This window comes from Sapajus apella, unplaced genomic scaffold (genome assembly GCF_009761245.1).
Source record: "Sapajus apella isolate SASKATOON/1434 unplaced genomic scaffold, GSC_monkey_1.0 scaffold95, whole genome shotgun sequence".
Classification (NCBI taxonomy): Eukaryota; Metazoa; Chordata; class Mammalia; order Primates; family Cebidae; genus Sapajus; species Sapajus apella.
The window spans coordinates 5,898,646-5,914,475 of record NW_022437035.1 but is presented as its reverse complement, the minus strand read 5'-3'; the positions used below and the strand labels follow the sequence as shown (position 1 = coordinate 5,914,475).

The 15,830-nt window shown below is 46.9% G+C and overlaps 1 protein-coding gene across 4 annotated transcripts in view; it reads left to right on the top strand.

Annotated features, from left to right (window-relative positions):
• Positions 1–965: 965 nt before the first annotated feature.
• THOC5 (THO complex 5) overlaps positions 966–15,830 on the top strand; it is a 42,705-nt gene continuing 27,840 nt past the window's right edge. For 2 of the 4 annotated variants that reach the window (XM_032256791.1, XM_032256790.1), the window contains exons 1-7: positions 966–1,058; positions 2,888–3,003; positions 5,205–5,309; positions 7,460–7,603; positions 8,832–8,945; positions 9,711–9,808; positions 13,701–13,847. In XM_032256791.1, the coding sequence (XP_032112682.1) occupies positions 2,914–3,003; positions 5,205–5,309; positions 7,460–7,603; positions 8,832–8,945; positions 9,711–9,808; positions 13,701–13,847 (698 nt within the window). In that variant the 5' untranslated portion in view covers positions 966–1,058; positions 2,888–2,913. Of the gene's footprint in view, positions 1,059–2,887; positions 3,004–5,177; positions 5,310–7,459; positions 7,604–8,831; positions 8,946–9,710; positions 9,809–13,700; positions 13,848–15,830 lie in introns of those variants that run through there. The other 2 variants (XM_032256793.1, XM_032256792.1) reach the window with 2 other exon arrangements.

The window sequence follows — 15,830 nt, the reverse complement described above, 5'->3', positions numbered from 1 at the left end:
GGTGGCTCAGGCCTGTAATCCCAGCACTTTGGGAGCCCCGGGCAGGCAAATTACTTGAGATCAGGCCTGGGCAACATGGTAAAACCCCGTCTCTACTAAAAATACAGGTGGGCATGGTGGTGCATACCTGTAATCCCAGCTACTTGGGAGTCTGAGGCAGGATAATCATTTAAACCCTGGAGTCCAAGGTTGCAGTAAGCCAAGATCACTCCACTGCACTTAGCCTGGGCAAGAAAGCAAAACTCTGTCTCAAAAAAAAAAAAAAAAAAAAAAAAAAACAACAGTATTTTCCTCCTTGCTCCAGGGAAGGAGACAGAACTGGCCCTGTACAACCAGGGATTTGGGCCACACGGTAATAGCTCCAGGTAAGTAGAATTTACACGAAAAAATCCTGGACTCTATTATAGAGTTCATACCAGGGGTAGAAAATACTTGAAGCTTTCAAATACTGCATAAGTTGTGACTCTCTGTCCTGGGTAAGTCGGGGATAAAATGGGAGAAACTAGTGACGTACTCTTCAAAAAACCAAGTGTAAAATGAAGTTAATGCCCTTCCTGACTTATTGCCTTCACTAATGTGGCATATGGTGGTCAAAATAGTAATTAAGCAGCAAGGAAGAATCGAGGTTATGGAGACAAATCCTCCAGGGCCCAAATCTTCCCACCCGCTACCAGGTTCTTTCGTGTTATGTTGGACATAACATTCATTCAACTACTTGGTGGAGCGCCCACTAGTTGCTGGGCACGGCCTTAGGTCCTGGGGACAGTGAACGAGGCAAGTGTCTTTGTCTTTACAGCCTAAGTTTCCCAATTTGAGAAGTCAGTGTGGGGTTGTTGGCCTGATGGGACCCGTCGCCTACTAGCTGGCCTGTCACCCAGCCGCAAGCCTCACGAGGCCCCCACCTCACTCGTAGGCCTCCATGTTCCACTTCCGGCCTCCACGCCTCACCTCCGGTCGGCCGCCCCTTCCTTACTTCCGCTTCTCTATGGTGCGCGGGCCGCCTTTGCTCCGCCTCCGGAAGCGGCTTGTTCCCAGTCCCAGGTTCGTGGAGCTGTGAGGTGAGTAGCGGACTCAGGCAGCGGGGCTGGGAGGTGGGGCGGGGCCGGGCGCTCCGGGGCTGAGGTGCTGATCGCCTGAAGGGCGCCCCTGGGTTGAGGTCTGAGCCAACTTCTTTTCCCTCACTACTCGGTCCCCGGCCGCTGGGCGCTGCGCGGTTACCTCATCCGAAAAATGTTCGCTGCAGCATCTTCAGGCCTCAAGTTCGAGCCTCTTTTTTTTTTGATGGTGATAATGTAGCCTGATGGGGGTAGTGGTGGTGGTGATGGTAACAAGTCATACATATTGTGCTCTTCTGTGTGCCAAGCACTCTGCTGTCTTTTGAAAGTCAGAATTTCCCACACTTAAGCCTTTCAGGTCCAGTCTTTGTGTAACTTAACACCTGTACTACCTTTTACTAAAAAATTTTAATCCAGTCCTATTTATTTATTTATTTATTTTTGAGAAGGAGTTTCTTGTTGCCCAGGCTGGAGTGCAATGGCCGGATTTCGGCTCACCGCAACCTCTGCCTCCCGGGTTCAAGCGATTCTCCTGCCTCAGCCTCCCGAGTAGCTGGGACTACAGGCATGTGCCACCACGCCCGGCTAATTTTGTATTTTTGGTAGAGACAGGGCTTCACCGTGTTGGTCAGGCTGGTCTTGAACTCCCGACCTCAGGTGATCCGCCTGCTTCGGCGTCCCAAAGTGCTGGGATTACAGGAGTGAACCACCGCGCCCGGCCCCAAATGGTTTTTTGAAACGGGGTCTCTGTTGCCAAGATTGAGTGCAGTGGCGCCATCATAGCTCGCTGCAACCTGGAACTTGTGGGCTCAAGCCGTCCTCCCACCACAGCCTCCAGAGTAGCTTGGGACCACAGGTGTGCGCCACCACACTGGGCTAATTTTTAAGCTTTTTGTAAAGATAGGGTCTCACTCTGTTGCCCACTCTGATCTTGAACTCCCGGGCTCAAGTGATTCTCTTACCTCTGCTTCTGCTTGCCTTGGTTTCCCAAAGTGTTGGGATGACAGGTGTGAGTTATGTGCTGGGCCCCAGTCACTTTTTGTTGTTGTTGAGAGTGAATCTCACTTTGTCAGCCCGTCTGGAGTGAAGTGTTGTGATCTGGGCTTATTGCAACCTCCTTTTTTTGAGACAGAGTCCAGCTCTGTTGCCCAGGCTCGAGTGCAGTGGCTCGAGTTGCAGTGGCTCACTGCAACCTCTGCCTCCCAGGTTCAAGCGATTCCCAGGTTCAATCTATTCTCTGCCTCAGCCCCCCAAGTAGCTGGGATTGCAGGCACCCGCCACCATGCCGGGCTAATTTTTGTATTTTTAATCCAGATAGGGTTTCACCATCTTTTGACCAGGCTGGTTTTGAACTCCTGACCTCATGATCCTCCTGCCTCAGCCTCCTAAAGTGCTGGGATTACAGGTGTGAGCCACCATGCCCAGCCTGTTTTGTTTTGTTTTGTTTTTTTAGACGTAGTTTTGCTCTTGTTGCCAGGCTGGAGTGCAGTGGTGTGATCTCAGCTCGCTGCAACCTCTGCATCCTGGATTCAAGGGATTTCCTGCTTCAGCCTCCCAAGTAGCTGGGATTGCAGGCACCTGCTACCACACCCAGCTAATTTTGTATTTTTAGTAGAGACAGGGTTTCTCCTTATTGGTCAGGCTGGTCTCAAACTCCTGACCTCAGGTTATCCAACTGCTTTGGCCTCCCTAAGTGCTGGGGATTACAGGTGTGAGCCACCGCGCCCGGCCTGTTCATAGATGTTAAAGTCAAATTAGGGAACTGAGATATTCTCCTTGAAGCAAGCAGAAGTTTCAAAAAAGAATCGAAAAGGGATTAACTTTCTCCTTAGGTGTTCAGCATTATTTAAGATCACCTATGTATCATCTGAAGCCACAATCCCAGGTCATCTTCATCACCTTCCCCAATGGAATGCCTCCTGTGTTAAAGCCCACAACAACCCCTGTGGTAGGGACGGTTATTCTCATTTGATTTGTGAGGAATCAGACCCAGAGAAAAGGGAAGTAACTTGTCTCGGGACTCATAGCCATAAAAGAGTAGAATGGAGATTCTAGTTCAGGGTTCTCTGACTTTTTTTTTTTTTTTTGAGATGAGTCTTGCTCTGTCGCCCAGTCTGGAGTGCAACAGCACGATCTTGGCTCACTCAGCCTCCACCTCCCAGATTCAAGCGATTCTCCCCTCTCAGCCTCCTGAATAGCTGGGATTACAGGCGCCCATCATCATGCCTGGCTAATTTTTGTAATTTTTGTAGAGACGGGGTTTCATCATGTTGGCCAGGCTGGTCTTGAACTCTTGACCTTAGGTGATTCGCCCACCTCAGCCTCCCAAAGCACTGGGATTATAGGCGTGAGCTACCATGTCCAGCCTTGGGGCTCTCTGACTTTTACCATGACAGACTTTTGGCTCCCTCAAGTCAGTGAGGTCAAAGCTGCAGTGAGTGATGATTGTGCCACTGCACTCCAGCTTGGGTGACAGAGCAAGATGGATTAGGGTAAAGGGGACAGTGCTGCCCACCTCAGGAGGCTGTGGTTAGGCAACAAGGGAGGATACTTTGTGGCCCATGAAACGTAGGTTCTATTCTTTAAATTCTAGGATCAACCTGGGAGTCGATGGCATTACTAGATGAGATGCTGGCAGGACTAGGAGGCATAACAGTGTAGTTAAGAGCACCAATATGGTATTGATTAGCTAGACCCAGATTTTAGCATACTAACCATGTGATCTTGGACAAGTAATTCCCCCTGCAAGCCTCAGTTTTGTCATCTGTAAAGTGGTGGTCGTTCTTATCTGAAAAGTTTGTTGTAAGAAGCAAATGAGAACATACCCTTAAAGTTCTTAGATCAAGGCCCAGCACACAGTGAGCACAGTAATATTAGGAGTGGTTTTAAATGCTAGATCAAGGATTTTTGATACTAATTTATGGAGCACTCTGCCAGGCTCATGGGGAAGAGGGTAGAGCTCACAATCTAGGTGGGAAGACAGGTAAATGATTCGTAGAAATAAATTCCCTGATAGTATACCCAAAGTAGCCAAAAGAGTGCTTTGGGGAGACCTGACAGACTTCCTAGAGCAGATGAACATTGCTTAGTCTTGAAGGAAATGGGGAGGAAAAGGAAGATCTTTGCCAGCAGGGGAAAGGACGTGGAGTGTTTGGGGAACTGGGAATGCAGGGTGCGGTTGCAGCTAGGAGCAGAGGTTGGGGACAGTGGGAAGGTCAGTAGGAATAGGAATGCAAGAAATGCAGTTGGGGAGGTGGGTTGGGGACAAACCATCAAGGGTCTTTATGACAGGTCAGGGAATGTGGATATCATTCAGCACATTATAAAGAGCCAGCAAAGGTTTTGAAACAGGAAAGGCATTAATTAGGTTGGTCTTTTTTTTTCTTTTTTTCCTTGAGATGGAGTCTTGCTCTGTCGCCCAGGCTGGAGAGCAGTGGTGTGATCTTGGCTCACTGTTACCTCCGCCTCCCGGGTTCAAGGCATTCCCCTGCCTCAGCCCCCCTAGTAGCTGGGACTATAGACATACGCCACCACGCCCGGCTAATTTTTGTATTTGTAGTAGAGATGGGGTTTCACGATGTTGGCCAGGCTGGTCTCAAACCCCTGACCTCAGGTGATCCATCCGCCTTGGCCTTCCAAAGTGCTGGAATTACAGGCGTGAACCACTGTGCCCTGCCAGTCTTTTTTAAGAAAGAGAATTTAGACAGTATTGTTGGGCAACACTGTTAGAGTAGTCCTGGAGAGGAATGTGGAGGGCCTGGCCTAGGGTGTTGAGATGGAGAGACACATGATGCCGGATAGCTGGGTGAACACTTGAATGCTGGTCTCCTCTGTGGTGAGTATGGAGCAGGATATGGGTAGAGGCAGGGAAGGGAGAGGTTGAAGATGGTGATTCTGAGATCAGTGGGGTGGGTGGTGATGCCTTTTTAAAATAAGGTGGTAGAGTTTATTTTGGACAGGGTGAGGGATGAGTCCCTGTTTTGTATTACAGAGGGTTAAATTGAGGCTTTGAGGGGTTAAATGACTTTTCTTGAGTTACAAAATCTGTAAGGGCCAGAACTGCTAGTTCTACTTCAGTGTTATGACTCCAGAAGAATCTCAAAAGCTTTCTTCTCCTAACAGGTCTCTGCTGTTTCCTCTTGACATCAAGGAACAACCATGTCATCAGAATCAAGCAAAAAACGGAAGCCCAAAGTGATCAGAAGTGATGGAGCCCCAGCTGAAGGAAAGCGGAATCGATCTGACACTGAGCAGGTGAGATCAGTCAGGGCTGCCTTGCTGCTGAGAAATTACATCTCATGGCCAAGCACTTGGCTGTGGGTTTGCAGCAGCTCGGGGTTACATCTACCAGGGGCAACTTTTTGGTGGCTTCTACTTGATCAGGTGACTGGGGTTCCCATTTCTCCACAAAACCTGAGTGTCTGCATCTGGTTTAACTGCAGCATCTCCAAAACTGACAAGCCTGTATTAGACATGGTTAGTACCTGCACAGAAAATGTATTCCAGTATGATATGTGTCTCCAGCTTTCCTGATGGTCAGAAGAAGGCAGTCCATCTGCAGCATGGCACTGGAACTTCAGATATGTTGAATCCCTGAGTGTGCTGCTGAGACAATACCAGAACCACATGACCACGCAACCTCTTGTGGCCTGACAGCTCATCTAGTTGGCAGGTTCTTTTCTTACTTTTCTCTGTTTCTCTATCCGTGAATCTGTCAACTTCATTTATGACTTGGCTATTTAAAAAAAAAAAATTTTTTTTTTTGGCCGGGTGTGGTGGCTCGTGCCTGTAATCCCAGCACTTTGGGAGGCCGAAGTGGACAGATTGCCTGAGGTCAGGATTTCGAGACCTGGCCAACATGGCACCCTGTCTTTACTAGAATTACAAAAAATTAGCTGGGCGTAGTGGCAGACACCTGTAATCCCAGCTACTTGGGAGGCTGAGGCAGGGAGAATTGCTTGAACCCAGAGTTGGAGGTTGCAGTGAGCTGAGACTGTGCCACTGAACTCCATTCTGAGGAACAAGGGGGGCCCCCCCCCCAAAAAAAAAAAAAAAAAAACCTTTTTTTTTTTTTTGAGAAGTTCAGGTTGGCTGCAGAAATTTGGATCAGTAGCAGGGAGCCTAATATTAATCCCCAAGACCATGGGGAAAATGTCTCCAGTCCATGTTAGAGACCTTCACAGCTGCCCCTCCCATCATAGGCTTTTCCTCCTGGAGACCCAGGAGGAAAAAGTGATTGGGCTGGACTCAGGGTCCCTGTGCTGTGTGCAGCTTAGGGACTTGATGCCCTGTGTCCCAGTCACTGAGTGGCATGGCTGAAAATGGCCAATGTAGAGCTTGGGCTGTGGCTTCAGAGGCTGGAAGCCCCAAGCCTTGGCAGCTTCCATGTGGTGTTGAACCTGTGGGTGCACAGAAGTCAAGAACTGAGATTTGGGAACCTCTGCCTAGATTTCAGAAGATGTATGGAAATGCCTGGATGCTGCCTAGATTTCAGAAGATGTATAGAAATGCCTGGATATATGGAAAAGTTCACTCCTGCAGCAAACTTTTGCCCTTATGGAGGGCAGTGCAGAAGGGAAATGTGGGATTGGAGCCCCCACACAGAGTCCCTACTGAGGCACTGCCTAGTGGAGCTGTGAAAAGAGAGCCATTGTCCTCTACACCCCAGAATGGTAGATCCACCAATGGTTTGCACCGTGTACCTGGAAAGGCCGCAGACACTCAACACCAGCCTGTGAAAGCAGTCAGGAGGGAGACTGTACCCTCCTCATGTTTCTCTTGCGGCTGCCATATAAGAAGTGCCTTTCTGGAGGTTGCAGTGAGCTGAGATCGTGCCACTGCACTCCAGCTTGGGGGACAGAGTGAGACTCTTGTCTCCAAAAAAAAAAAAATGCCTTTCACCTCCCGCCATGATTCTGAGGCCTCCCCAGCCATGTGGAACTGTAAGTCCAATTAAACCCCTTTTTATTCCCAGTTTCAGGTGTGTCTTTGTCAGCAGCTCGAAAATGGACTAATACAGATGGGAAGTTGCACTTAACAACATGGATGATATGAGCTCATTTTGTTTATCAATAAAATGTTTATTTATCCACAGTCTTCACAGTGGTGGTGTTTCGGGCTGAGAAGTGAAATTATAGGCAATTTTTCCATTTTCTTTTTGATACTCCTCTGTGTATTCTGAATCTTTGACACCAGGCATGCATTACTCTGCAATCAGAAAGAGCAAAAGAGGTTTCTATTTTGAAGAGAAGAAAAATATTTGATTTAAGGACCAGATCTTTTAGAGACCTGACTGGGGCTTCATTTTTACTGTTTTAATCTAACGAGATGTCAGCCAACTGTCCCTGATCCCAACAGAAGACTTTTATCACATGCACACAGAGCCTTTATCCTTGCCTCTGCAGGAAGGTAAATACTACAGTGAGGAGGCCGAGGTGGATCTGCGGGACCCTGGCAGAGACTATGAGTTATACAAGTACACCTGCCAGGAGCTACAGAGGCTGATGGCTGAGATCCAAGACCTGAAGAGCAGGGGTGGCAAGGATGTGGTAAGGAGTGGGACCAGGTGGCCATGAACCTGGTGAGTCTGCTTAGATGAGGCTCTTCTTGTATGTACCAGAGCCCTTCCAGATCTTGGTCTTCTCTCCTAGCCAGGATCAGGCGGTTGGAGACTCAGGGCTCCCAAAACCTATTAATTTATTGGAACGTCTCATCACCACTCAGTCACTAATTGCAGTAATGAAAGTACAGGATAATTAATTTTTTTCCCTAATTTGATCATTCATCCAATTAATGTTTATTAAGTGCCAGGCATTTCGCTAGGTGTTGAGAAATGGTGGTACTTATAAATTTCCTTGATACAAAGATTGATATGTACCAGTAAATTGTAGAGACCAAAAATGAAATTATCATTAATATTAAATGAATAAATGAGATTTTAGAGGCAGAGAAATTAATGTGACTAATAACTCGATAAGTTTTTTAAAATCCTTTTTTTTTTTTCCAGGAATCTCACGTATTTGCTTATGCTGGCAAGTTTTGTTACGATCATTGCATTCAATCTGTTGTAGCCAAACTTTATGGCTATAATTCTGTTATTTTGCATTTAAATTACCCTGTAATGTTATTTATAGAGGTCAAATTTTATGGCAAGATGTTACTATTGCTGGGATCTCTGTGTAGGACCTGTAGAGACAGATTGTGCATTGACTGCCCTTACTCCATCTTCAATTCCTGTTACTCTAGTCCAAGGAGAAATTGTTTTTTTTTTTTTGTTTGTTTGTTTTTTTGAGACAGAGTTTCGCTCTTGTTACCCAGGCTGGAGTGCAATGGCGCGATCTCGGCTCACCGCAACCTCCGCCTCCTGGGTTCAGGCAATTCTCCTGCCTCAGCCTCCTGAGTAGCTGGGACTACAGGCACGCGCCACCATGCCCAGCTAATTTTTTGTATTTTTAGTAGAGACGGGGTTTCACCGTGTTGACCAGGATGGTCTCGATCTCTTGACCTCGTGATCCACCCGCCTCGGCCTCCCAAAGTGCTGGGATTACAGGCTTGAGCCACCACGCCCGGCGGAGAAATTGTTTTTTTTTGCCCAGGATTCTTAAGCATTTTCCTTATTCAGTCATCCCTCTATTTTCCTCATGACTTTTCTCATGGTTCTGAGCTCCTTCTGGTGCCTGTTTTGGCTCCAGATGAGGATGGGTCAGTGGCAGCGGACTGAAGGAAGCTGACCCAGCCCCTGTTGTCAGTGGGCTTTACTATTTTCTTTGCCCACAGGCAATTGAAATCGAAGAACGGAGGATCCAGAGCTGTGTGCATTTCATGACTTTGAAAAAGCTTAACCGATTAGCCCACATCAGGTTGAAGAAAGGAAGAGATCAGACCCATGAGGTAGGAGTTAAAAGGTTGAATTAGCCCTTCCTTTTCTCTCCTCCCCATCCGCCCCCCAACCCTGCTTTTTTTTTTTTTTTGAGACAGAGTCTCATTCTGTCACCCAGGCTGGATGGCATGATCTCTGCTTGCCTCCTGGGTTCAAGCGATTCTCCTGCCTCATCCTCCCAAGTAGTTGGGATTACAGACGCCTGCCACCACCATGCCAGGCTAATTTTTTTTTCTCTTTTTTTTTTTTTCTGGAGATGGAGCTTCACTCTTGTTGCCCAGGCTGGTTTGCAGTGGCCAATCTCGGCTTACCACAACCTCTGCCTCCTAGGTTCAAGCAATTCTCCTGCCTCAGCCTCCCAAGTAGCTGGGATTACAGGCATGTGCCACCACACCCAGCTAATTTTGTATTTTTTTTGGTAGAGACAGTTTCTCCATGTTGGTTAGGCTGGCCTCGAACTCCCAACCTCAGGTGATCCACCTGCCTCAGCCTCTCAAAGTGCTGGAATTATAGACGTGAACCACCACACCTGGCCAATTTTTGTATTTTTAAGTAGAGACAGGGTTTCACCATGTTGGCCAGGCTGATCTCAAACTCCTGAGCTCAAGTGATCTGCCCACCTTGGCTTTCCAAAGTGCTGGGATTACAGGGGTGAGCCACCACACCTGGCCCCATCCCCTTCTTTATCCCCTTTACACCTTCTCTTAGTTTGCTGACCCACTCCTCTGCCCTATCCTGACTTGCCCTGCTCACCTCTGATCTTATCCTCCTTTCAGGCTAAGCAGAAAGTAGATGCCTATCACCTGCAGCTCCAGAACCTGTTGTATGAGGTGATGCACCTACAGAAGGAGATCACCAAATGTTTGGAGTTTAAGTGAGTTTGGGAGGACAGGGCTTTGGTACATGTGGTCTCTAGGTAACTGCTTTTTCCCCATATAGCTCACTGTAAGTCTATCTTTTTTTTTTTTTTTGAGACGGAGTTTCACTCATGTTACCCAGGCTGGAGTGCAATGGCGCGATCTCGGCTCACCGCAACCTCTGCCTCCTGGGTTCAGGCAATTCTCCTGCCTCAGCCTCCTGAGTAGCTGGGATTACAGGCACGCGCCACCATGCCCAGCTAATTTTTTGTATTTTTTTTAGTAGAGACGGGGTTTCACCGTGTTGACCAGGACGGTCTCGATGTCTTGACCTCGTGATCCACCCGCCTCGGCCTCCCAAAGTGCTGGGATTACAGGCTTGAGCCACCGCGCCCGGCCTTTTTTTTTTTTTTTTTTTTTTTAGATGGAGTCTTTGCTCCGTCACCCAGGCTGGAGTGCAGTGGCACAGTCTCAGCTCACTGCAACCACTGCTTCCCAGGTTCAAGTGATTCTCCTGCCGCAGCCCCCTGAGTAGCTGGGATTACAGGCACCTGCCACCACGCCCGGCTAATTTTTGTGTTTTTAGTAGAGATAGGGTTTCACAATGTTAGCCAGGCTGGTCTCGAATGCCTGACCTCAGGTGATCCTCCTGCCTTAGCCTCCCAAAGAGCTGGGATTATAGGCGTGAGCCACCATACCCAGCCTAGGTCTACCTCTTTAAAAATAAATCTGATGAACTTGGAAAACTGTAGGATCTGGGAGAAGGGCAAATTAAAGGGTGAATGTGGGAGAATTGCAAGCAGTGGTTTCAGGCTGCATAAAGAACCTCAGAAGCCTCTCTGACCCTTTTGAGTTTTGAGCTCTCCACTTGATAAAAAGCAGGCCCCTCTCCCTATCAGGGGTCTTTACCAGTTTGATTCCTGGACACATTGTATGGGAGCAGCTCACTTCCAATCACATCCTTATAACCTTTTGGCCCAGTTTTCCTTTCTGTGGTCCCAGCAATTCATTTCTGCAAATGGCAAATGGATTTTATTCTTTGGAACCTGAATTTCTTGCTGCTTACCTGCCTTCAGGTGAAGACACTACAGTTTGTCGGTGTCCTTCCTCAAAACCAAACTGAGAGATGAGAAGGAGGAAGGAGTAAACAGGGGAAGAGCAGGGACAGTGTTCTCACTTGATCAGACCTGTTTATGCAAACTGAAAGCAGCTTTTATCTGCAACAAACTTGACATGTGTAGGGAGCCCATTAGACATTGGGTCCAGAATATTTTTAATAATCATGATGCTGATAATTTTGTTTGTTTTGTTGTTGTTGTTGTTTTAAACAGGGTCTCGGCCGGGCGCAGTGGCTCACGCCTGTAATCCTAGCACTTTGGGAGGCCGAGGTGGGTGGATCACCTGAGGTCAGGAATTCAAGACTAGCCTGGCCATCATGGTGAAACCCCATCTTTAAATAAAAAAAACAAAAACAAAAAAAAAAAAAACCAGGGTCTCTCTCCTGTTACCCAGGCTGGTGCAGTGGCACAATCCTGGCTCACTACAGCCTTGCCTTCCTGGGTTCAGATGATCCTCCCACTTCAGCCTTCTGAGTAGCTGGACAACTGATATGCACTACCACCCACACGTGGCTAATTTTTTTTTTTTTTTTTTTTTTTTTTTTTTTGAGATGGAGTCTCACTCTGTCGCCCAAGCTGGAGTGCAGTGGTGTGGTCTCGGCTCACTGCAACCTCCGCCTCCCACGTTCAAGTGATTCTCTGCCTCAGCCTCCTGAGTAGCTGGGATTACAGGCACCCACCACCACGCCTGGCTAATTTTTGTATTTTTAGTAGAGACAGGGTTTCACCATCTTGGCCAAGCTGGTCTTGAACTCCTGACTTCGCGATCTACCCACCTTGGCCTCCCAAAGTACTAGGATTATAGGTGTGAGCCACTGTGCCCGGCCTCTGGCTAATTTTTTGTATTTTTAGTAATGATGGGGTTTTGCCATGTTGGGCCAGTCTCAAACTCCTGGGTGCAAATACCCCATCTGGCTCAGCCTCCCAAAGTGCTGAGATTACAGGTGTGAATGAGCCACCACGCCTGGCCTGATGCTGATTTTTCTTTCCTTCTTTCTTTCTTTCTTCCTTTTTTTTTTGGAAGACAGTCTGGCTGGCTCTGCCCAGGCTGGAATGCGGTGGGGTGATCTTGGTTCATTGCAACCTCCACCTCCTAGGTTCAAACAATTCTCCTACCTATTCCTGAGTAGCTGGAATTACAGGTGTGAACCACCATGTCTGGCTAATTTTTGTATTTTTAGTAAAGACATGTTGGCCAGGGTGGTATCGAACTCCTGACCTCAGATGATCCACTTGCCTTGTTGGCCTCCCAAAGTGCTGGGACTACAGGCATGAGCCACCGTGCCCAGCCCTAATGCTGATTTTTGAGAGGCATCTTTTTTTATCTGCTCCACAAAATCATCACATAATAATAAATACAAAGAGAGGCGAAATCTGCATCAGGTCTGTACCTCAGTTAATAATATCTACCATTGTCAATTCCTGGTTTTTACAATGTACATTGTGGTTAGATAAGACATTATTGTTGGGGGAACTTGGGTGAAGGGTACATGGAGGAAATAAATTCTCAATATTATTTTTGAAACTTCTTGGAGTCTTAAACTATTTCAAAATTAAAAAGATATCAAAAACAAAATAACGTGATGCACTGGTCTGTAATCATTGCGCAAGTAGAAACTGATAAACCCAAAATAGAGTGGAACTTGCGCCTGTGGGGAGGCAGGCAGCCACATGGAACGAGCATAGACCTTGGAGTTTAACAGCCTGGGTTCAAATCTCAGCTTGGCCACTCACTAGCTATGGACCCTGGGCAAGCTGCTTACTAATAGAAGTGTCCATCTCAGTGGAAAATGGAGATTAAAACTCCCCACCTGTTAGAGTTGTTGTGAGACTTTAATGAGGTAAGGATGACATATAGTGGGTGCTTGTTAATAAATGACAGCTGCTGCTATTATTACCATCATCTGACCATGACCTAGCACTCAGCTATGTTAATGCAGCAAAGAGGGTTGGATTTTTTTCTTTTTTTTTTTTTTTTTTGAGACAGAGTCTCACCCTATTGCCCAGGCTGGAGTGCAGCGTTGCAATCTTGGCTCACTGCAACCTCTGCCTCCTGGGTTCAAATGATTCTCCTGCCTTTGCCTCCCAACTATTGGAATTACAGGCATGCGCCACCATGCCCGGCTAATTTTTATATTTTTAGTAGAGATGAGGTTTCACCATGTTGGTCAGGCTGGGCTTGAACTCCTGACCTCAGGTGATCCACCCGCCTTGGCCTCCCCAAGAGCTGGGATTACAGGCATGAGCCACCATGCCTGGCAGGATTTCTTTTCATTTATACATAAAAATCACTATGCATGCAACAATTTAAGCCTCTAGATCTTTTTCCATCCATTTTCCCCATGCTGAGTCTTCCCCATTCTGTGCTTATGCAGCTTATGTTTTGAACTTAAGTACAGACCTTTATATTTATTCCTGCTAAATGACATGTCTTGGTTTCAACCTGACAGGCTAGAGCCAGGCTGTAATGTTTTTCTTTGACTTTTTAGCTTTTAGCTCTCCTGCTTAGCTTGGAGACATTTGTAAATTTGATAAGAATCCCTTCCGGGTCTTTAGCTAATTTATGGGTAAAAAGGTTGGACAGCATGGATAAGGATCCTATGGCATGTCACCAGCTACCTTCACACTGAAACATCTACTAGTGAGCACTTGTAGAGAAGTCTGGATTCCAAGATCCTAAAGTAGTTGTAGACCAGGGCTCAGCAACATATGTGGGGGTAATTTTGGGCCTGCTTAAACTATAGTTTGGTTTCTTGAGAACAGCAGCTTGATGTCATGTTTTTGCCTATAGGTCAAAGCATGAAGAAATTGATCTGGTCAGTTTAGAGGAGTTTTATAAGGAGGCTCCACCAGATATCAGCAAGGCTGAAGTCACCATGGGAGACCCTCACCAGCAAACACTGGCACGCCTGGACTGGGAGCTGGAGCAGCGTAAAAGGTTACATTTTCTCCTTCCTGACCTTTTAACCACAAAGTGTCACTGCTTTGTTGTGAGCCAGGGTAAGGCAGCAAAGCACAGTGGAATTCTCAGCATAGTCTCTAAAACCAAATCTCATTTTATGATTAATTCATAAAATGGTTAAAACTTCACCAACCTCATCGTCGATGAATTGGGGTTGTAATTACAATTACTTAAGGCTTTTTAAATTAAAATTTTTTCTTTTTTCAGGATGGGTTTTCACCATGATGGCCAGGCTGGTCTTGAACTCCTGACCTCAGGTGATCCTGATCCACCCACCTCGGCCTCCCAAAGTGCTAGGATTACAGGCGTGAGCCACTGCACCTGGCCAAGAACTGGTTTTCTTACTCAATGATATATTTTTTTTTTTTTTTGAGACGGAGTCTCGCTTTGTTGCCAGGCTGGAGGGCAGTGGCATGATCTCAGCTTACTGCAGCCTCCACCTCTTGGGTTCAAGTGATTTTCCTGCCTCAGCTTCCTGAGTAGCTGGGACTACAGGCACATGCCACCACACCTGGCTAATTTTTGTGTTTTTAGTAGAGATGGCGTTTCACCATGTTGGCCAGTATGGCCTTGATCTCCTGACCTCATGATCCACCCGACTTGGCCTCCCAAAGTGCTGGGATTACAGGTGTGAGCCACCATACCTGGCTGACTTTTTTTTTTTTGAGGTGGAGTCTCACTGTGTCACCCAGGCTGGAGTGCAGTGGCGTGATCTCAGTTTGCTTCAACCTCTGCCTCCCAGGTTCAAGCAATTCTCAGTCCCCAGCCTCCTGAGTAGCTGGGTGGTAGGTGTGCACCACCACGCCCAGCTAATTTTTGTATTTTTTATAGAAACAGGTTTGGCTACACATTGGCTAGGGTGATCTCAAACTCCTAACCTCAAATGATCTGCCCACTTTAGCCTCCTAAAATGTTAGGTGTCAAGTATGAGCTACTGTGCCTGGCCCTTTTTTTTTTTTTTTTTTTTTTTAAGAGATGGCATTTCACTCTATTGCTTAGGCTGGAGTGCTGTAGCATGATCATAACTCACTGTAGCCTTGACCTCCTGGGCTCAAGCAATCCTCCTGCCTCAGCCTCCCAAGTAGCCAGGACTATTAGTGCCTACCATCATACCTCGCTAATATTTTTATTTTTGTAGAGCCAGGTTCTCGCTCTGTTACCCAGGCTGGTCTTGAACTCCTTGCTTCAAGTGATCCTCCCACCTTGGCCTCCCCAAGTGCTGGGATGATAGGTGTGAGTTACCATGCCTGGTCTCCCCTTGAAATTGTAATGCCTAAAACCTTATCTTTCGTACCATAAATCTAATTTTGTATTTTGCCTTTTCCCTTACCTGTAAGTGTATACCTGTGGCATAAAGCTTTGTAAACATTATTTCAGGAGGTTGTGTAACAGTCTAGTGTATATTCTAGTCTATAGAAAAATTTATAAAATTATTTCTTTATTGGACTTTTAGGTTTTTTCCATTTTTTCCTGTCATAAATAATGCTTCAAGTCACACTTTAGGTATAAACTTTTCTATACTAATAAAGAGTTTTATTTATTTATTTATTTGAGAGGAGTTTCACTCATGTTACCCAGGTTGGAGTGCAGTGGTGCGATCTCGGCTCACTGCAACCTCCGCCTCCTGGGTTCAGGCAATTCTCCTGCCTCAGCCTCCTGAGTAGCTGGGATTACAGGCACGCACCACCATGCCCAGCTAATTTTTTGTATTTTTAGTAGAGACGGGGTTTCACCATGTTGACCAGGATGGTCTCGATCTCTTGACCTCGTGATCCACCCGCCTCGGCCTCCCAAAGTGCTGGGATTACAGGCGTGAGCCACCGCGCCCGGCCCCAAGTTTTATTTATTTATTTGAGATGGAGTTTTACTCTTATGGCCCAGGCTGGAATGCAATGGCATAATCTCGGCTTATTGCAACCTCTGCCTCCTGGGTTCAAGTGATTCTCCTGCCTCAGCCTC